The sequence below is a fragment of the Diabrotica virgifera genome, chromosome 3 (assembly GCF_917563875.1).
Source record: "Diabrotica virgifera virgifera chromosome 3, PGI_DIABVI_V3a".
NCBI classification, from domain to species: Eukaryota; Metazoa; Arthropoda; class Insecta; order Coleoptera; family Chrysomelidae; genus Diabrotica; species Diabrotica virgifera.
In genome coordinates this window covers 22,394,851-22,417,484 of record NC_065445.1, presented here as the reverse complement: position 1 = coordinate 22,417,484, position 22,634 = coordinate 22,394,851, and the positions used below count along the sequence as shown (strand labels likewise).

General features: G+C 35.0%; 1 protein-coding gene across 3 annotated transcripts in view; it reads right to left on the bottom strand.

Moving 5' to 3' along the window:
* LOC114325674 (fatty acid synthase) overlaps nt 1-22,634 on the bottom strand; it is a 239,338-nt gene that overhangs the window by 67,712 nt on the left and 148,992 nt on the right. For all 3 annotated transcript variants that reach the window (XM_050646364.1, XM_050646363.1, XM_050646365.1), the window contains 2 exons: nt 18,920-19,085; nt 125-596 (listed from right to left, as the gene is read on the bottom strand). In XM_050646364.1, the coding sequence (XP_050502321.1) occupies nt 125-596; nt 18,920-19,085 (638 nt within the window). The remainder of the gene's footprint in view (nt 1-124; nt 597-18,919; nt 19,086-22,634) is intronic.

The following is a 22,634-nucleotide window of genomic DNA, read 5'->3' as shown; positions in this document are numbered from 1 at the left end:
CTGACAAAACAATGTAGGTACGTAAAATAAAACAAATTAAAAATAATCTGTAAATCCCTCTTTTTATGCTAACAATATAAAATTTGTTAATTAAATCATTTTCTAAAATCTTAAATTTTTTTACCTGGGTATTCCTGTAAATTTTTCGGGGACTGGTTGAGGTGGCTGCTCGTCTTCTCGTACTTGTATCATAACTTTTCCCATGTGTTTGCCACTGCCCATGTACCTAAAGGCTTCTACTAACTGATCATATTTAAAGCAAGTTACTGGTAACGGAACAATAAATTTTCCAACATTTTCTTCAAAAAGCCTAGAAATATCATTTTTGATCTTCGGTGGTGCTTCAAAGATCTGATCCAACATGACTCCATGAAAACTACATTCCTTTTGCATAAGTAAAAGATTGATTTCGTTATTGTTAGCCAAATCGAATTTTCCTATTTCTACGAAACTACCTCCGGGTGCCAAACATCTTATCGAAGCTTGAAGTTTTTCTTCCGCTAGTGAATTGAGGACTACGTCTACACCTCTGCCACCCGTATATTTCTTTACCATGGTTTCAAAGGAAATATCGCGTGAATTACCTATTTGGCGTGCTAAAATACAAAATGATATTAGGTGATAAAGAAGAAGATATTTTGCTTTTGAGATGGCAGAAATTTATGCAGAATATAACGTGAATCATGGACAAATATGCAATTATAATAAATCTGACAGCCTAGGTCAACAGACAACTGTGTTACAGGCTGAAGTTTTTGCTTTGGTGGCCTGCATTGATGAAATCATTGACGAAGACCGTAAAGCTAAGAGAATCAACATTTACACATATAGTCAATCGGCTACCCTGCAAAGAATCCTCTCACCAAATCAAAACCGGTGATAAACTGCAAAGATATCCTCAACAACCTGGCAAAAAACAATAAAGTGTCTTTAATATGGGTGCCGAGTCATGAAGGGGTGCATGGAAACGAACGAGCATTATGTTAGCGAAACAAGGCTCGAGAGACAGTTTTGAAGGCTCAGGACCTTTCTGTGGCAAGATGCTACGAAAAACGAGGTTCAGAAATGGCTGATAAAGAATCATCAAAAGAAATGGAGAACCACGCAAGGGCAAACACAGACTAAAAAATAATCAAGAATATTGATAAACAACTATCGAACAGTTTGATGTACCTCAATAAACGAGAGATCAAAACTGTCACTGAAATGGTGACCGGACATTGTCGTTTAAGTAATCACCTAGACAAACTAGGTAAGGTGAATGGACCATGGTGCAGAAAGTGCAAAATGGAAGAAGAGTAAGATGGAAGGCAGGAATTCACTGGTCAAATGATGTTTGAACCAGAAGAGATCCTAAAACTACCAATAAGGAAACTGTTGGCCTTCCTTGAGGCCACAGAACTTATTAGAGTTTAAGGGAAAAAACAAGGTATGGTACAAAGGTCTTATGAGCAAGTGCCAGAGACTTACGAGTCTCGCCTGAATAAAGAAGAAGAAGAGATGAATGATGGAAATTAACAAAGCAATATTCAAATGAAAGGACAAAAATAGAGAATATAGAGGAATATCATTATTCTATTTGCCTTCTAATTACATTTCTCCATAAGTTACTATCTAGGGTTATTTCAATATCAATTCCTTTTACCGAGATATCCTACCTAGGCGTCTCCTCCAGGTCTTCCTTGGTCACAGATCAGCAATTATTTGAAAATGACCGAAGCTACTAAACCTATGCTCTCTCAGAAAATTAGAAAATCGACAAAAGCAAAAAAAGTGCAATAGCCGAATGATATTATGATGAATAATGTAGCACTACTACAAATACATGTCGGTTTATATAGACCGGGAGATATTATACAGAAGTTCAGCCACGATTTTCTCAGTCCTGCCTTTTGCAATACTGAAGTAGACGAAGTACTTACAATCTGTGGAAACATCCACAGATTTTCTGTGACATTTTCCTGTAAAAACTAGATTTTCCCAAAAAATAAAAATAGGGTTTTGCGATGAATTTCTGAGTCCTGCCATATCCGTTGAATGACAGGATACTATCGATTTTATGAAGAAATTTTTTTGGGCAGGAGGATTGCAAACGGGCTAACGGAGTATATATGTATACAAACATGTAAGGAAAATAATGAAATTTTCATGATTTTCTGGGTCCTGCCAACTAAATAAATTAAACATATTTATTTCAAACTGATCAAAAAAAATATTGGCATGACGTCTCCTAATGTTTAAGTATACTTGTCGCTTGGAAAATTCTGCGAATTATTTCATTCATAGGAGATTCTGACCAATAGAAAGCTACAGAAATCTGAATTAAATCGATAATTTTTGATAATCTCCCGTCGTTAAGTATATTACGTCAGATGCCCTTCGTTGTTACGAAAAAATACATTCAGTGACATTAATGACAATTAATGTTTTAAAAATTATAAAAGTGATGACTTTCAATCGTCAAATATTTATAAAAACTGTGTGTTTAATGGTACTTACATAAATAAATTACAATAAAATTTTGGTTTTGAACAGTTTTATTCATGAAATAATCGCAACAAATTGCACTCGACCTCTGAAATTAATATAGAATTTTTGCTCTCGTGACACTTTGACATAATTTCACTCGCTTTCGGCTCGTGAAATTAAAACTGTCAAAGTGTCACTCGGAAAAAATTCAATAATTTCAGAGCTCTTGTGCAATTACTACTGAAAATTTTCACCCTGATTCCGTGATTTTCTTAGTCCTGCCTTTAAAAAGTTTTAATACTTAAATGCAATTAATACTTTTTCGGTACTCGGCAGGAAGGTTAAACGGTTCTAGTGAGACGGCAGGAGTCCTAGATTTGTAAGAAAATTCGTGAAAAATTCCACGATGTTCAGAGTCATGCCAATTTACATATGTTTCAAGAATCTTAATATAAGTCTATTTACAAAGAGGCAGGATGGTTTTATAGTTATTTCGTATACAGGGTGGGGCATTAGTGTGACAAAGTCCAATTACTCGTTTGTCGTAAGAGATACGAAAAAAAGTTATTTAGGTAAAACATGGGGCAAAGATGCCCCATGATCATAATTTAAAAATATTTTTTAATATACAGGGCTACCCGTATTAATAGGGCGACACAAACTTTTGTTTTTTTAAATGGAACACCCTGTATATAATTTTAAGATTCCTAAGATCATTTTAAGACAATTTAACACAATTCACCTAATCCAAAAATGTTTCCTAAGGGAGCTAGAGCTCTTTGAAGATGGCGCCTTGTAATTAGTTTTTTTTATATCTCCAGAACGCTTCCATTTCGATACACAAAAACTGGTCCGTCTTTTTATGTTCCAGAGATAAATCGATTCCATCAATTGCGAATCTCTAGTAAACACACAAACACACACACACACACACACACACACACACACACACACACACACACACACACACACACACACACACACACACACACACACACACACACACACACACACACACACACACACACACACACACACACACACACACACACACACACACACACACACACACACACACACACACACACACACACACACACACACACACACACACACACACACACACACACACACACACACACACACACACACACACACACACACACACACACACACACACACACACACACACACACACACACACACACACACACACACACACACACACACACACACACACACACACACACACACACACACACACACACACACACACACACACACACACACACACACACACACACACACACACACACACACACACACACACACACACACACACACACACACACACACACACACACACACACACACACACACACACACACACACACACACACACACACACACACACACACACACACACACACACACACACACACACACACACACACACACACACACACACACACACACACACACACACACACACACACACACACACACACACACACACACACACACACACACACACACACACACACACACACACACACACACACACACACACACACACACACACACACACACACACACACACACACACACACACACACACACACACACACACACACACACACACACACACACACACACACACACACACACACACACACACACACACACACACACACACACACACACACACACACACACACACACACACACACACACACACACACACACACACACACACACACACACACACACACACACACACACACACACACACACACACACACACACACACACACACACACACACACACACACACACACACACACACACACACACACACACACACACACACACACACACACACACACACACACACACACACACACACACACACACACACACACACACACACACACACACACACACACACACACACACACACACACACACACACACACACACACACACACACACACACACACACACACACACACACACACACACACACACACACACACACACACACACACACACACACACACACACACACACACACACACACACACACACACACACACACACACACACACACACACACACACACACACACACACACACACACACACACACACACACACACACACACACACACACACACACACACACACACACACACACACGAATCTCTAGTACCGGTCATAGGAGTCCGCTTTGGGTAGGACAACGGTTATTTTATCGCATAACTTTTTTGTCTTTAACTTTTAAGCATTCTTGACACTATATTATTAAATTGTGAGGTATTCTAGTACTAAAAGGTACTCTTGCTTTAAGTCGGTAGGATGCACCGTTTTCTAGAAAAATCAATTTTAAAATTTTTCGTATTTTGAATTTAAGAAAAATTTGAATAAAAAAATAAAAAAACGGAGTATTTATCGACTTAAAGCAAGAGTAACGTTTAGTACTAGAATACCTCATAATTTAATACTCTACTGTCAAAAATGCTTAAAAATTAAAGCCAGTTATGAGATTTCGTTGATCTACCTAAGACGGACGCCCATGACCGATACTAGAAATTCACTATTGATAAAATCAATTCATCTCTGGAAGAGAAATAAACGTACCAGTTTTAGTTTTTCTAAATAGTTTTTTTTTATTTTTTTTTCAAATTCAAAAACCGCAAAATTTTTCAAATCGTTTTTTCTAGAACCTGGCGTATCCTACCGACTTAAAGCAAGAGTACCTTTAAATACAAGAATACCCCATAGTTTAATATTCCAGTGTCAAAAATGCTTAAAAGTTAAACACAGAAAAGTTATGCGATAAAATATCCGTTTCCCTACCCTAGACGGACGCCTATGACCGGTACTAAAAATTGACAATTGATTGTCGATTTATATCTGAAAGATAAATAGGTGTACCAATTTTCGTTTTTCTAAATAGAAGTGTTCTGGAGTTTTTTTGAAAAAAACTAATTACAGTATGCCATCTTTAAAGAGCTTTAGCTTCCTTATGAGGCATTTTCGGACTAGGTGAATTGAGTTATATTTTCTTAAAATTATCTGAGGAATCTCCGGGCTTCGTTTGTTAGAAGAGTTTCTGGACACCCTGTATAATAGGTACAATCCCTACTATAACCAATTAATTGTAAAATTATTGGTTTTGTTCCTATTACTTTTATTACGTTTACTTAGATACAAATATGATCTAATCGCTTAAAATAAAGATCTTACAGTTTGGTATTAGATTTGAAAGGTGTGTAAAAATCCGAGACATTACTCAGGAAAATAATATTTAATACCGTACGATTGTTTAACCGATATAAAAATTAATTTTTATGTATTAAATATCTTTGCGATTATCCTGCCACGTTGTAAACGGTTTTAGATCAGTGTTTTTAAGCATACTTGACATGCCATGACTCAGAAAATTTTGGTGATATGAATATGTTTGTATAACAACCAGCAATAATTTTACAGACTTAAAATTTTATTTTTATATACGAAATAACTACACAACCATCCTGCTTCTTTGTAACGAGCTTTATATGAACATTCTTGAGACATGTGCAAAATGGCATGACTCAGAAAATCGTGTAACTTTCCACGAATTTTCTTACACATTTTTTAACTAGGTATAGTAAAAAAGGTGTAACTAACCATTCTGCCATTTTAAATAATGTCTACTTAAATTATTTATTTTATAATAAAATTTATTTTATGACTCAGAAAATCACGGAACCAGGGTGAAAATTTTCCACAGAATTTTAAAAGGGACAAGTGCAGTTAAACATTAGGATACGTCATGCCAACATTTTTTTCGATCATTTTCAAATAATTATGTTTAATTGATTAAGTTGGCAGGACTCACAAAATTATGAAAATTTCATTATTTTCATTAGGTCCTACATGTTTGTATATCTATGTACTCCCTTAGACCTTTTGCAACCCTCCTGCCCAAAAAAATTTCTTCATAAAATTGATAGTATTTTGTCATTCTATGGATATGGCAGGACTCAGAAATTCATCGCAACTCCCCATTTTTTTCCTCATGAAAAATCTAATTTTCACAGGAAAATGTCACAGGAAACCCGTAGATTTTTCCATAAATTGTAAGTATTTTTTCTAACCTTCCAGTATTGCAAAGGGCAGGACAGAAAATCGTGGTTAAAGTTCTGTTAATATCTCCCGGTTTAATAATGTTCTTCGTTTTCCGACTTCCAATCGCCACTTCGTCCGATTGCTTCATACATAGGTCCTCTTCTAAGTCTCTTCCTCTCAGTACTTTTTTTATTTCTTCGCTCCAACTTCTTCTCGGTCAACCTCGTTTTTTATTTCCTTCTGGTTGACATTTTAGTATTTCCATTGGTATTCGTTGTTCATCCATTCTTTGTATATGCCCGAACCAGATGTTGTTTGGTTGATAAGTCATCCGTGATTGTACATTTGAATCCCATTATTTCTCTAATGCTTTCGTTGGTAATCCTTTCTTTTCTAGATCTTTTTGCTGCTCTTCTCCAAAAATCCATCTACGTTGCTCTCAGCGTTGCCAATGTTCTTTCGTTTAGTGGCCATACCTCACAGCTATTTAGAGTGATACTTTTCACTAGAGTCTCACATATCCCCTTTTTATTTTCTTTGCTGATGGATTTGTCCCATAAAATATTATTTAACATTGTGATGGCTTTTCTACCTGACGTATTTCTCTCTCTTATGGCTTATAACAACATAACAGGAAAAAGAACTACGCGTATGGAAAAAGCAAGAACCACACAAAACATGACAAACAGAAAAAGGATCTAAGAGCTTAAGAAAGTAAGAAAAGAAAATACACCGAAGAAACAAAGAGAAAAAACAGAAAGGAAACTTGAACATACTTGAAATAGAAGGATTGAATAAAACTACAAAAACCAAGAACATTTTAAACCAACAACAAGGATGGACGGATTTCTATAAGGAACAGTTCGAAGATAATAGGGATACCCTTGATCGGAATGGGACGTTTCATCGCCGACGGTTCATCGCCGTCGTTTCGATGCCGCCGGTTCATCGCCAGTCCATTTCATCGCCGTCCGTTTCATCGCCGGCCGTTTAATCGCCAGTTAGTCAGTTGATTTTGTATTATGGGAGATGACACGACACGATGTTAAATTCAGTTCAAAACTTATGACAAATAAAAAGATAAAAAATATAGCTATATTAATTTACTGTTATATTTCTACTTCCCCTAAATTTGATACTAAATAGTATTAAATTTGTAGTGTTAAATTATATTTTATATTATAAAAGTTTAAAAGTCTATTCAAAGATTAAGTATAGCAACGGGAATGGTCATATCTCGCATTTATTAGAATTCCTAATTAATACTAAAAATAAATAATAAATGTAACTGTCGAAAATTGGTCGAAAATTCGGAAATATATCAGTTAGCGATTAACTGACTGACGATGAACCGGCCGGCGATGAATCGGCCGGCGATGAATCGGTCGGCGATGAATCGGCCGCGATGAATCGGCCGGCGATGAATCGGCCGGCGATGAACTGGCGGCATCGAAATGGTGGCGATGAACTGGCGGCGATGAAACGTCCTAGACCCATTTTGATGATGAAATTGAACTGGATCTTTGGGACAAAAGAGTAAAAACCCATCATTAGTAGCTTAAGGGCACTAAAATCATAGACAATCATCATCATCGACAGCCATCGATTGCCTAGTTAAATTTTAACATGGCAATCTTCTGGATCACATCTGTTACTTGTGATCGCTTTCTTATCTCTTCATTGGATTTGCGATCACTGAGCTTAATGTAGAAATCTCAAAGAAAATCTCAAAGAATATAAAAGAATACATACCATCGTCAGAAGAAAGATAAGAGAAGCAAAAGAGAAACAAAAAACAGAACAATGTCAAGAAATAGAGGAGTATCAGAGTCGATATGACAATTTCAATGTCCATCGAAAGGTGAAGGAAATAGCTGGAAAGTTCCGAAAACGCAGCAGCGGAAAAATAACAGATGATGAAGGCAATCTTGCCATAAACAAAGAAGATAAAAAGAAAGTATAGGAAGAATACTAGGGGAAACTTTTCCACGACCTTAGAACAGGAAAAGAACCCACTATTGAAGATAATTCAGGTCCCGAAATCCTACCAGAAGAAGTAACCACAGCTATCAGACAAATGAAGGATGGAAAGGCAGCGGGAGTTGATGAAATACCTGCAGAACTGCTAAAGCTATTAGATGGAGCACAAATAAAAATAATAGCTGAAATATATAATGACATATACAAGGCAGAAAAAATACCAGCAGAGTGGCTCAAATCTGAGTTTGTACCGTTGCCCAAAAAACCAGGAGCAAAAGTTTGTGAAGATTATATGACCATAAGCCTAATGAGCCATCTTCTCAAGCTGTTTTTAAAAGTCATCCATAATAGAATTTACCGAAAATGCGAAGAACAAATTGCGCCCAATCAGTTTGGATTTATGAACGCCGTTGGTACGAGGGAGCAAGGGCGCCCCCAGGGAGGGGCCAGGTGGGGCCATCGCCCCCCCTGAGAATTTGGCGAAAGCGTGTAAAAAATATTTAGCTCTCTCTTACTTTATATTATAAAATAAATTCCATATTAATCATAATCGCTCACGAGATATGCCAGTTTAAATGTATTTTTTCTCAATCCCTTATCCCTTCTGACTGAGACGCATATGTTTGGATGGAACCGCATCGTTTTCGGTGCGCATGCCGCCCGGGCTTTATAAATCGCCCATTCACCAATTTCAGAAAGTTTCATGAAAATGCGAAATCGCATATGAACTCTGAATGGCACAGACAAGCATCTGAAAACTCAAGTAACTTTATATCTGTCATGAAAAATGAAAAGAAAAATGTTGAATGTCTTGCAAATTATGGTTTGGCGAAACTAAAATCCATTGTTTCTTCAATTTTGTTTAGTGCACTACATGACTTACCATTAAGAGGTCATACCAATGAGGATGCTGTGTTCAATAACCTTTTACATGTTAGGAAAGAAGCTGGTGATTCTGTTTTAGAAGACCATCTGAAAAATGCGCCGAAAAATGCAATGTACATTTCCCATAGGACACAAAATGAGATCATTGATTTATGTGCAACGGTTTTAAGAGACGAGTTAGTTACAAAAATCAATGATAATGAAATATTTTCCATTTTAGCAGACGAAACAATGGACATTACTGGTACAGAGCAACTCTCTCTGGGCGTGAGATATTTTGATAAAAGTGAAAATTGCATCAGAGAAGACTTCCTTGGTTTCACCCCATTAAAAAGTTTAGATGCTGAACATATAGCAAATGCTATTACTTTAACATTAACAAATTGGGGCTTGAACTTGGAAAATGCAGTTGGCCAAGGATATGATGGTTGTAGTACAATGGCTGGGGAAATAACTGGAGTACATAAAAGAATAACTGAGAAATACCCAAAAGCTCTATATTTTCATTGCGCCAGTCATCGGCTAAATTTAGTAGTCAATGATTTAAATGACATACCACAAATCAGGAATACAACTGGCACAGTTAAAGAAGTTATAACATTTTTTCGGCAGAATGGCCAAAGAAGGGCAATAGTGGGAACTCTTCAAAAACTATGTGAAACCAGATGGACCGAAAAATATAAAGCAATTCGAAAGTTTAGTGAGCAGTTTGTTAGCATCGCTGAAGCACTTCAGACTCTATCGACTGAAGGTAACCGTGACACAAGGCAGAAAGCTTTCCAGCTTCATTGCGCAGTTACAAATACAGCATTTGTGATATGTCTACATGTGATTGCCAAATACTCTGCCAAGTTAGAAATCGTTACGCAAATGTTACAAGGTGTCAGTGTAGATATTTTGAAGATATCAAAACACATTCAGAAGGTTACTGAGCTATTCAGTTCAGACCGACAAAATGGAGAAAAAGAGTTTGATAACATTATGGCAAATGTTGAAACAACAGCAAACAAGCTTGGAATCGAGCTCACATGCTACCCAGACTATCAACGAATACTATAGAAAGTCCATTTTCTTGCCGTATTTGGATTCTTTGGTTCAATCGTTGAAAGATAGGTTTTCAGATAGAAACAAACCATCATTTGAAATTTTCAATCTGCACCCTAAAATCATGAAAGATCTTTCTAAGGAAGATTTTGAAAAGTCTATTAACAATATAAACAGCACGTATTGTGAATTGTTAGACAACTTTAAGGAGCAATCAATTCTGTGGTTCGACCTTTGGAAAAACACGGAGATAGATGCCAAAGCCTTGGAAAAACTAAACTTAATAGAGGTTCTTGAGCATAAGCATGCCTGCTTTTTGCCGCCAGTAGCAAAAGCCATCCAAATAGCTCTTTGTCTGCCACCAACAACTTGCACCATCGAGCGATCATTCAGGTAACTAACTATAATTTTATTACGTTATATTCTTATCCATGTGTTTCAGTTCTTCTAAAACTTACATTACAATATAACAACCTCGATACTTTTTTACAGCACTCTCAAACGTGTGAAGACCTGGATAAGGAATACGATGTCGAACAATCGTCTAAGTTGGCTATGCCTGTTATCTGTACACAGAAGAAAAATAAAAGAAAATAAAGAAAACTTCATGCAGAAAGTAATTGATTTATTTGCGATGGACACCAGAAGAATTCAATTATTATTTAAGTAACATTTTACTGACACTAACCGTGTTGCGTTTTAACCAGCAAAACAATTTTTCTTGTATTTTTTGTTTCAATACCCTTTGCCCCCCCTGAGGAAATATCCTGTGGGCGCCCTTGCGAGGGAGGCTTTATTTAGTGTGCAATTGTTATTTCAGAAATGTAGAGATGTCAGCTGTGATGTTTTTGCATGCCTGATTGACTACAAAAAGGCTTTCGATAGAGTCCGACATGAAAAAATGATGGAAGTGCTGAAGAGGACAGGGATTGACGGAAGAGACCTGAAAATAATAGCTAACCTCTATTGGAATCATCAGCAGTGCTCCGAATAGATGGAGAATATACAGATCAGGTCAAAATCTTAAGGGGAGTAAGACAGGGATGCTTAATTTCACCGCTGATATTCAATCTGTACTCAGAGCACATTTTTGAAGAGGCTCTAAAAGATATTGATGAAAGCATCTCAATAAATGGAGTCAAGCTCAGTAACCTGCGATATACAGATGATACAATAGTGTTTTCCAATACCATAGAAGGGCTGCAAAACTTAATGAATAAAATAACTGAAACCAGTAGAACATATGGACTAGATATAAACACCACCAAAACCAAGCTAATGATCATCAGCAAGCAAAACATAACTGGAGTAAATCTGTATGTGAACCAAATGAGAATTGAACGTGTCTCACAATACAACTATTTGGGCACTATAATCAATGAGTCGTGGGACAATACTCAAGAGATTAAATGTCGCATCGGAAAGGCAAAGAGTGCATTCTTGACTATGAGCTCTGTGTTCAAGAGCCATGACATCACACTAAAAACAAAAATAAGGCTCCTTAAATGTTACGTGTACAAAGTGCTTTTATACGGAGTAGAAACGTGGACCTTGAAGGCGGAAACTTTATCGAAACTTCAAGCTTTTGAGCTATGGTTGTACAGAAGGATCCTGAAGATACCATGGACAGACAAAGTCACCAATGAAGAAGTACTACGGAGGATGAACACAACCGCAGATTTAGTCAACATCGTGAAGGGCCGTAAGCTGCAGTACTTAGGGCATATAATGAGAAATCAAGGCAGATACGAGCTACTCCAGTGCATTTTACAAGGTAAAATTGAAGGAAAAAGGGCCCCAGGACGAAGAAGAATATCCTGGCTTGCTAACCTGAGAACATGGTATAGAAAGACCTCAACACAACTATTCCGTATAGCAACTAACAAAGTCATCATAGCCAGAATGATCGCCAACGTTCGGAACGGACAGGCACCCTAAGAAGAAGAAGAGCTTAATGTTGAGCATTCTCCGTTCCATAGCCCTATGAGCCACTTGAAATTTGTGGACTACGCTGTTGTTAAAAGCCATGCAATAAATGATTAATTCACAACGATTTATAATTTAATTTTAAATTGTATAAATTAAAAATAAATACTCATGTAAACTGTGCCTATATAATGGAAATATTTGAAACCAGACACGAAAGCTGCAATACCTGGAGCATGTTATTCGTAATACATTAGGGAAATAAGGCAAAAATATACCATGTTCGGGACACTTGAGCAGCCAGCATAGGGATTACGTACACTCGATACGCATCGTATCCGCCATGTTTTCCCGTAAGGCGCTATGGGAAAACATGGCGGATACGATTCGTATCGAGTGTTCGTAATCCGGGCCCAGGTTGCAAATGGATTTTTTGGGTACTATATTAGTCCATTCGTTAACGGTAAAATATTGCAAGACCTCTAAATTCTAAAGAACCGCTCCGATTTAGAAGAAATTTTGCAAATAAGCTCATCTTCTCCTTCTCTTCAAAAGTGATATGACTACAATGTGTGCTTTATATTTTTAAGGGGTGAAAACTACCCTTTTTACCAAAAATTAAAAACAGCCGATATAAGCGTTATTTAAATCTAAATTATGTGTAGGTACGTTAAAAAGTATGTTAAATATATAAATTTGATTGTTTCTCATATTGAAATGTATTTTATAGTTTATAACTATTTTTAAACCCTTAAAAACTACCATCGAAATAAGAATTTGTATTCTTTTTCTCATGATCATCTTTCAGTGCGTCACAGTTTTTCGATTTCTCTCTAACGCATTAAATTGTATGTGACAGAAAAAAAGGCACGTCTGGGAATACTTCGGTAATTATTCTAGTTCGGTGATTATTCTAGTTGTCGATAGATGGCGCCATAATCAAAAAAGAATTATTTATTAAATAAAATAATAATATTATCAATATAATCTGTACAATTTATAAGACTATACAAATGAAAGAAAATACCATTTTATAAATGCAATAGACACAATTGATTTGGTTTTATTCCAAATTGAAAATAAAATTTGACAACTGTCAGATTTAACTAAAATGTCACGTTAGAATAAATGTCATAAATGTGTATTATCACGGACTTACCTTTTTTTCTATAATTTGTGACGCCCTGAAAAATGTTCATGAAAAGGAGAATATAAAAAATATTTTGTAACTTTAAATTAGGTAATGATGTATTTTGTAGTGATCTAAACTTTATTTTATGTTTGCAATTTAGTTTATTAAGTATTTAATATTTTCAACCATTATAAATTACCCCTACAAATAGATTTATTAGATCATTCACTCACGGTAAAATATTGCAAAACCTGTGAATTTTAAACAACCGCTTGGGTTGCCATGAAATTTGTCATACACATAGCTAATAAGTTAAGGAAAAAAAGTGATATAGTACCGATGTGTACTTTTGCCCTGGGGGTGAGTTTCACCCCTTCTCGGGGGTGAAAAAATATAGGTCGAAAATAAGTCCGGAAATGGATAAACTGACTAATTCTAAGCAACTTTTGTTCTATAAAGTTTTTTCACTAAGTCAATACTTTTCGAGTTATTTGCGAGTGAATATGTTCATTTTTCAACAAAAGAACCACGGTTGTTAGACGGTTTTTCGCAAATAAATCAAAAAGTAAGTAATTTATCGAAAAAATATTCCGAGCAGAAATATAGATTATGAAAAACTGAAAAAATCTGTGTGTATGAAGTTTGGAGACCTAGTAGAACCAGAGTCGTAGCTAATGAAGTTCCAAGATACGGGGTGTTGAGATTTCTCTTACAAAGTGAAGATTTATTGATTGCTCTAAAACCGGTTGAGATATGCAAATGAAATTTGGTGGGTTTTAAGAGGTAGTTATTACGCATTTATTGACAGACTTACTACTAAGAATTTTATATTCACCATTGGCGCGCATACGGGTACTAGTCTGAATTAAAAAAAATAGTACGCCACTGAGGTATTTCAAATTAAAAAGCCTTTTTGAGTTACTTATCTAATTTATGACAGAAAATATATCTTCCCTTTCTTTCATACGATGCGCCTTTTTCATGAAAAAAAAAATAAAATACTTATATCAACGATTAAAAAGTACTCGACATAAGTTTCAATATGGTTTTTTAAGGATAACTACTTTAATTTTCAAGATATTTCATTGTTCCAAAGCTTATTTTGTGGGGAATTGTAATTGCTAAAAGTATTCAGAAGCTGAACTTTCTGGCGGTCTTTGATTTTTAAAGCATGCGATTCAAAGAGCTTAGAAAACTGCTTCTCACACTTACGTGCAAACTTAAAATATAAATATCTCACTCAGTATTTACCATAGAGACCTTGAAAAAACTGAATAAGTTTTAGTATAAAAGATACTACATTTTAGTATTGATATATATTTTTCAGATTTCTTTTAGTTTTCAAGTAATTTTGGAAAAATGGAAAACATTTATAAAATATCAAAAAATAATTGAATACTAAATTGAAATTTTTTTCAAACCTAAGCAGTTTAAACTGGCTAAAATCTCAGAACGCGTAGTCAGGCTATAAATAAACTTAATTGTGTAAGGAATAATGTTAATTTTTATTTTCGTGGAAAATGCACCAATTTAAGTAATTATTCTTTTGATTTTTCAACGACATAATCGTTTTGTTTTTGTAATAACTCAGCCATTTTTTATCCAAATCATTTTTATCATAGCACCTTTTAAAGGTATCGGTAAAATATTTAAAAGATGTTTCCATAATTTTTTTCTAAAAATCTCTATTCCTTGCGTTATTTAATGATAAAATGTTTGATTCAAGGTTAATTCGAAAAAATCCCGATTTTAAGTAGGCTGTAACTTAGGTTGTGTTATTGCTATAATAAGTTAAAGAACACCACTCCATTCACTAATTTAATAGGTTTCTTTTTGATTATGATGACTTTTTCGTAAAAATGCATAATTTTAGAGATATTTTTGAAAATCCACTCAAAAACATGCATTTTTCATGTAGGAAATCATCAATTTCTATCGTGAATAACTTGCTAAATACCAATTTACCGAAAAAGTCGTATATAAGGTTTTTTACTCAGAATTCAAATATCTATCAATTTCCGAGGTTATTTTGAGGTTAAATATTTCCACCCCCGAGAAGGGGTGGTAACCACCCCCAGAGCAAAAGCACACATCGGCACAATATCACTTTTTTTCTTTGACATATTATCTATATGTATGCCAAATTTCGAGTCAATCCAAGCGGTTCTTTAAAATTTACCGCAAAAACCGCCAAAGAATGGACTATATACCTAATACATCGCGGTGTGCAAGTACTTGGAAGGGGAAACGAGAAACGACCCTGCGCGAGTCGCGGAGAAATATTGCAACTATCGAACTATCTTAAATAATTCATGTCAATGGGTCTTTTCATCGATTGTCATTTGTTTCGAGCTTCTGTCATATGTTGTATAATCTGTGTATAGTATTAATATACACGGATTATACGAAATATGACAGAAGCTCGAAACAAATGACTGTGAATGAAAAGCCCTATTGAAATTGTCAAGTTGACGTATATTTCATACCTTCTGTCAATGAAGCAGAAAAATTATATATTGCTCCACAATATTGATATGATATGCAATTATTATATAAAGGTAAATTTAATTAATTTTATTTTGCTTGCAGTACTGCATTCTAATAACTAATTTTATTTACTACATACAATTGTTGACGTTTTCATAACATAACCTGAATCTTATTTTTTCTTCTTATTATTTTTTTGGACTATGGCCTTGACAATTATCCAGTAACCAGGACTAATATAATTGGCCAATATAATTAAAAGTGCGAATTTTAGTATAGAGCGTAGAAATAGGGGTCGCTTTGCCGAACTTGCACGGTCCCATACCAAAATGCCCGTCACAGTTTGGACGAGAAATTTAGTTATTAACAAATAAGGGTCAAAAATGAGAGTTTTGTCGTTTAAATCCCTACAGGTAAAACAGGGTAATTAAATGTCTTATTTATAATATTTTTCTTTTAGTAGATGAGCCAAGGTTTAAAATAGTGCTTTTTGAATTTTGGTCCGATTATATTTGTTGCTTCGGACATTGCAAAATAAAACTAAAATTTCGAAAATAAAAAATTTGCTATAACTTTTGCGAAAATGAATTTAGGACTTTCATATTGCAGGAAATGTTGAGTCAAACAATCCACACAATGCACAAAAAATTTTAAGACGATGCGTTGATTAGTTTAAATTTTATTCAATTTGTTTATCTCAAAGGGCTTTTTCTCAATGTTATTGTTCAGAAAATAATAAAGATACAGTAACTCTGTGAAAACAACATGAAAGAAGAATAGTCATACATTCAACGCATTTAAAAAAAATTATTAAAAATTCATTTTTATCACTCAGAAAACATTTTACTAAAATAGAGTCATTTTTGGCTTATAAACAATTTGAATAACTTTGTTCGTATTGACCGTAGGCTAAAACTACAATAGAATTTGAAAAAATGGTATATTTATACGAATTTTCAAAGAAAAACTTTTCGCTTAGGTTAATTACGGTCAAAGTTAGCCACTTTTTTTATTTAATTGACGGCTACTTTGTTTATAACAATTAAGCAACCTAACTAGAGCCATTTTGAAGTTGAAGATATATAGGTTATGTGTAAAAGTTTGAGTAAACTTTGAACGTCAACAGAGTGGTTAATAAAGCTTTAAAAGTGGCGTCCGAACGGAATTAATTCTTGGTCGGTGGAGGGGAATTACTAAAATACGTGCACTCAAAAAATGAAACTGATTCTGCAAAGATATGCTGCGATTAATATCGCTGGAACTTGCTAATGGATTTTGATCATAATTTTTTTAATTTGTATGTACTCGTAGTCTTATAGAGTACTTTATGTAAACACAACCCCACCTAACATTACAAATGTTAGGGAGAACTCCCCTTATCACTCAGGGATATGAAAAATAGATTACGACCGATTCTAGGACCTACCGAATATACATATATAATTTCATAAAAATCGGTCAAGCCGTCTCGGAGGAGTATGGAAACTAACACTGTGACAGGAGAATTTTATAGATGTAAATATATAGATGGCTATTAAAAAATATTGGTTGGTGATAGAAAAGTGAAAATTAAGGGTTGTATGTATTTATTAATTCCACATTATATAAAATTAAGGTAGATAATTTTGGCCAAAAAAATAAAAAAATGTCAAGGGGGCAACCCCCCTTATAACTTATGGGTATAAAAAATAGAATAAAACCTCTTCATCGTCCTACAGGATAAACGTGTAAAATTTTATAAAAATCGGCCAAGCCGTTTCGGAGTAGTATGGTAACTAACACTGTTACAGGAGAATTTGATGTATATAGAAGTAACCGCGAATTAAATAATAAAAGTGGCTAACTTTGAAGTTTTTTTCTGATAATTCGTATAAAAATACCAGCTTTTGAAATCCTAAAGTAGATTTACTCTACATATAGTCAATATTAACAAAGTTAAAACGACGATAAAAACGACTTTTTAATGATTTTTTTCAATACTTTAAAAATATAACTATTATTCTTGCATGTGGTTTTCACAGACTTGCTATGTCATTATGATTTTCTGAAAAATAAATAAAAAAATAAATAAAAAAAAATAAATAAAAAATAAATAATGAAAAATAAATAAAAAAAAATTGCGAAAAAAAAGCTCTTTGCGATAAACAAATTGAATAAAACTTAAACTAATTGACGAATCGTCTTAAAAATTTTTGTGCATTATATGGAATATTTGAGTCAACTTTTTGTGCAATATGAAAGTCTTAAGGCCATTTTCGCAAAAGTTATAGCTTATTTTTTATTTTTGCAATTTTAGTCTTATTTTGCACTTTCCGAAACAAAAAAGGATCGGATCAAAATTCAAAAAGTGCCATTTTAAACCTTGGCTCATCTACAAAAAGAAGAATATTATAAATAAGATATTTAATTACCCTATTTTTACCTGCAGCGATTTATTTGTTAATAACTAAGTTTCTCGTTCGGACTGTGACGGGCATTTTTGTATTTATAATTTATTAGGTATATAGCACCCAAAAAATCCATTTGCAACCTGGCTGCTCAAGTGTCCCGACATACTTCAATTAATTATACAAGGGAAAATCCAGGACAAGAGAAGTGTAGGAAGGAGACGAATCTCGTGGTTGCGTAACTTGAGGGAATGGTACGGATGCACATAAACCGAACAATTCAGAGCAGCAGCATCTAAGATCGGAATAGCCACGATGATTGCCAACCTCAGTCGCGGAGATGGCACGTAAAGAAGAAGAAGAAGAAGCTGTTCCTGATTTTAAAGTTGGATATGGGATGGCATATGATGGCATATGAAACGATAGTATTGAAATGATAGTATGATGGTATTATGAAGCGATAGTATTTAAAAAAACCTAGAAATAATATTTACGTTTAATTTGTGGAAAAGTTTTTAGTAAGTACTCTCGTTTTTCTTGTGTCCCTACCGTAACGAAGATATTACAGTCATAGTGTAATGCCACTCTGATAGCTGCTTGGCCTACCCCACCCGTTCCAGAGTGAATTAGAATGCTAGATCCTCTTCTCATGTTTACCCTCTAAAAAAATGGCTTAATATTAAAATGTAATTTTAATTGTACTAAACAGTTTTATTATGGTTTAAAAAGAAATAAAAATTCTGTTAGTGAAATATTTTGCCTTCGTCTTTTGAACGAGAAGCTTTGAGTGAATTTATTGAAGTAATTTAATTAATTAAATAAGCTCTAATTAAATTAAATTAAAAAAACCTTTTGTTTCATTTCGGTACAGAGGTGATCCACCATCCCCATCAGACTGGTCCAAAAATCTGAAGTTTTTTTAAGAAACCTAGGGACCCTCCCATTTTGTTATATCTAATAAAAGAATAATCTATGCCAAATCTTAACACTCCAGAACATATGGAAGGCAGTGCTCAACAACATTTAGTTTTCATAAATTTCCGTAAAACACTTAAGTTTAGAAAATGTCTGTTTGTTTGTTTTTCAAGATTTAGAAGTTAACAAAGCTGTTGATCTCTTTATTACAGTTGATATTAAACATTTTCAGCATTTTCAACATAAGGGTACCGGAGTGGAAAGGAGTTATAAAACATCAAATATTTGTTACTTTCGGGTATTTGACATGAATAATATTTGGACATGATCCTGTAGAATTACCGCTTTCAAGAAGTTCTGTAGAAAGGAAACTAGAAGCAGCAAGACAGACTTTTTCAACAGAGATTAAATCAAACTTAGACATCAAAGAACCAATTGTTGTTTATTGGGACAGCAAAATCCTCCCCGATATTTTAGGTCCACAAAAGTTAGATAGACTACCAGTGCTAGTTTCCTATGCTGGTGGAAATAAGAGACTACTGGGGGTGCCAAAATTGGCTAGTGGAACAGGTTTGAACACTGAAGATGCAGTACTTAAAACTCTTAAAACATGGAATCTCGATGATAAAGTCATTGGTATGGGCTCTTTGACACAACAGCCGTCAATACTGGTCTTAAGAGTGGTGCATGCACTTTCCTTGAAAATAAGCTGAATAAAGAACTTCTATGGTTGCCGTGTCGCCATCACATAATGGAAATCATTTTGAGCAAAGTATTTGCATTTTGTTTGGAACCTTCAAGCTCTCCTGAAATTCCCATATTTAAAAGGTTGAAGTAATCACGGAATGCAGTTGATCGATCAGATTGCACACCATTAATTTTCCCCCCTGGAGAAGCTGAGTTAAAAACAGTGCCATCGAGTCCTTGCTACATCATCTTAGTAAGAAAGACCAGCCTCGAGATGACTACCTAGAACTTATTGAACTGACGCTGTTGGTGTTGGGACAACCAATAGAAAAAATTCACTGGAGAGCACCTGGGCCTATACACCACGCTCGGTGGATAGCTAAGCTTATTTATGCATATAAGTTGTACCTTTTCCTAGGTCAAGGAGTTTACCATCTCACAAACAAGAAGAAAGAAAACTTGGACAGATTTATCCGTTTCGGTGCACTTTTGTATGTGAAAAACTGGTTTGAGGTTCCAATCAGCGCCAATGCAGCTTTAAACGACCTAATTTTTTGGAAAGAGGCTGGGAGGTACAGCGTCATTGATGAAGATATAGCTAAAACTATCAAAAAAGCCTTGCAGCCACATTTGTGGTACCTATCTGACGAAATTGTCGGGTTATCACTTTTTTCCAATAAAGTGAGCCTTGAAAACCAAGTGAGCATAATGAATAAGATATCTGTCCTGGCACCGCCAAGGATGATTAGAGGAAATGCTGATTTCCTAAGTGATGAATGTGAATTGGCATATTTTGCTAATAGTATAACAATGTTGTTGTTTACTAAGCTAAACATTATGCAAAGCTTTTTAAACAAGCACCCAAGTGAATTGGAACAGGACCCAGAGTTTAAAGAGAAAAATACAGTAAATAAAATCAAAGTGGTCATCGCAGAAAGAGATGTAAAACTATTTCAAGATTTTAACAAACTCATAACAAATGATGAGGACGAAAAACAGCTGTTACTGCAGATTGTAGAGGCTAATCGAAAACAAGTCCCGACTGAGCCAACAAAGAAGGCCGTTCTAGAAAGCCTGCAGAAACCATCCATTTCCAAAGACAAAATTTAAAGAGTTCATTTTTATTATGGTCTTGACTATAAAATGTATTTATTTTAAACATGGGTTCCAATGTAAAATAAATAAATAAATTATTAAGTTTTTGTCTCCTAACATGTCTTGTAATTTTTTCAAAAATCGATAAAAATATTCCCGTTTTCATTATTTAAACAGTATTGAGCACTGCCTTGCAAGTGACTTATGGCTTTCATACTTTGGCTCCTTACTTCTTTAATCAATTAGAAAAGAATTGGGGTGTCCCTTGGCTTTTACATTCAACTTGAGTTTTTCACATAAGATCTTGAACCACCCTAATCCCCATACATCCGTTTCAGTCTCTCCAGACCTCTTCAGTGGAGCTACATGGACACCTCTGAATCAAAACGAAACCAAGCTGCATATTTAAGCACAATTGTAAAAATAATTCTGCGCATCGGACGCTCTACGCTAGTGGTAGCGACATCTATTACAGAGAAATGAGAGGTCTCAGATCTAAACAATAAACCTGAAAATTCTCTTGGAACCACTTTTTGGTAACATTCTTAATCTCTTACTTACTTATTTACTTATCCTCTTTGTTACCACTGGAACATAGGGCATCTACTGTCATTCTCCATTTTTGCCGAGCTTGTGCTTTTTCTCTAACTTCTTTCCAGGTTAGGCCGACGTTTTCTGCTTCTTTAATAATTGTTTTCTTCCATGTACATATTTATCGGCCTCCCCTGTTTCCGTTTTCCTGAAGGTTGGAATTCCAATGCTTGTTTTGTTATGTCTGTGTCTGGTTTCCGCAGAGTATGGCCCACCATATTCTCTTTCTTATTTCTGTATGTATTGGTTCTTGCTTCGTTTTTTCCATAAGTCTGAGTTTGTGATGCCGTTGGGCCAAAATATTCTTAGAATTTTTCGTAAGCATTTATTGATGAAGGATTGAATCTTTCCAGTGTTGTGTTTTGTTTATTCTCCAAGTTTGCGATAAGTATAATTAATCCGTATTCTTAATCTCTGCCTTTTACAATTTATAAAGCAAGGAGATGACGAAAAGGACTTTACAATATGCAGTCACATTCGGTCTATTCGTCTAGGATAGGTTCCAACCAAAGTTGATTCCGTGTACCCAAACTACTAGTAAATTGATACTTTTGAAACATTTGAAAATGAAACATTTTATTCATGTTTTGAGTACACGGAATCAACTTTCGTTAAAATTTTTCCTAACGAATAGATGGAATGTAACTACATATTGTAGAGTCTCTTTCATTTCCTTTATTCGTCGTCTCCTTGCCTTATACATTGTAAAAGGCAGAGATTAAGGATGTTACAAGGAAATGGTTCCAAGAGAATTTTCAGATTTATTGTTTAGATCTGGGACTTCTCATTTCTCTCTAAGTCTAAATAAGCTCTATCGACACAAAAAGGGACACAAAAATTGTAAAATTACAGAGGTATGGTCCTTTTCATGAGCATTTTTCAGTGCGTCACAAATGATAGAAAAAAGTCCGTGATAATACA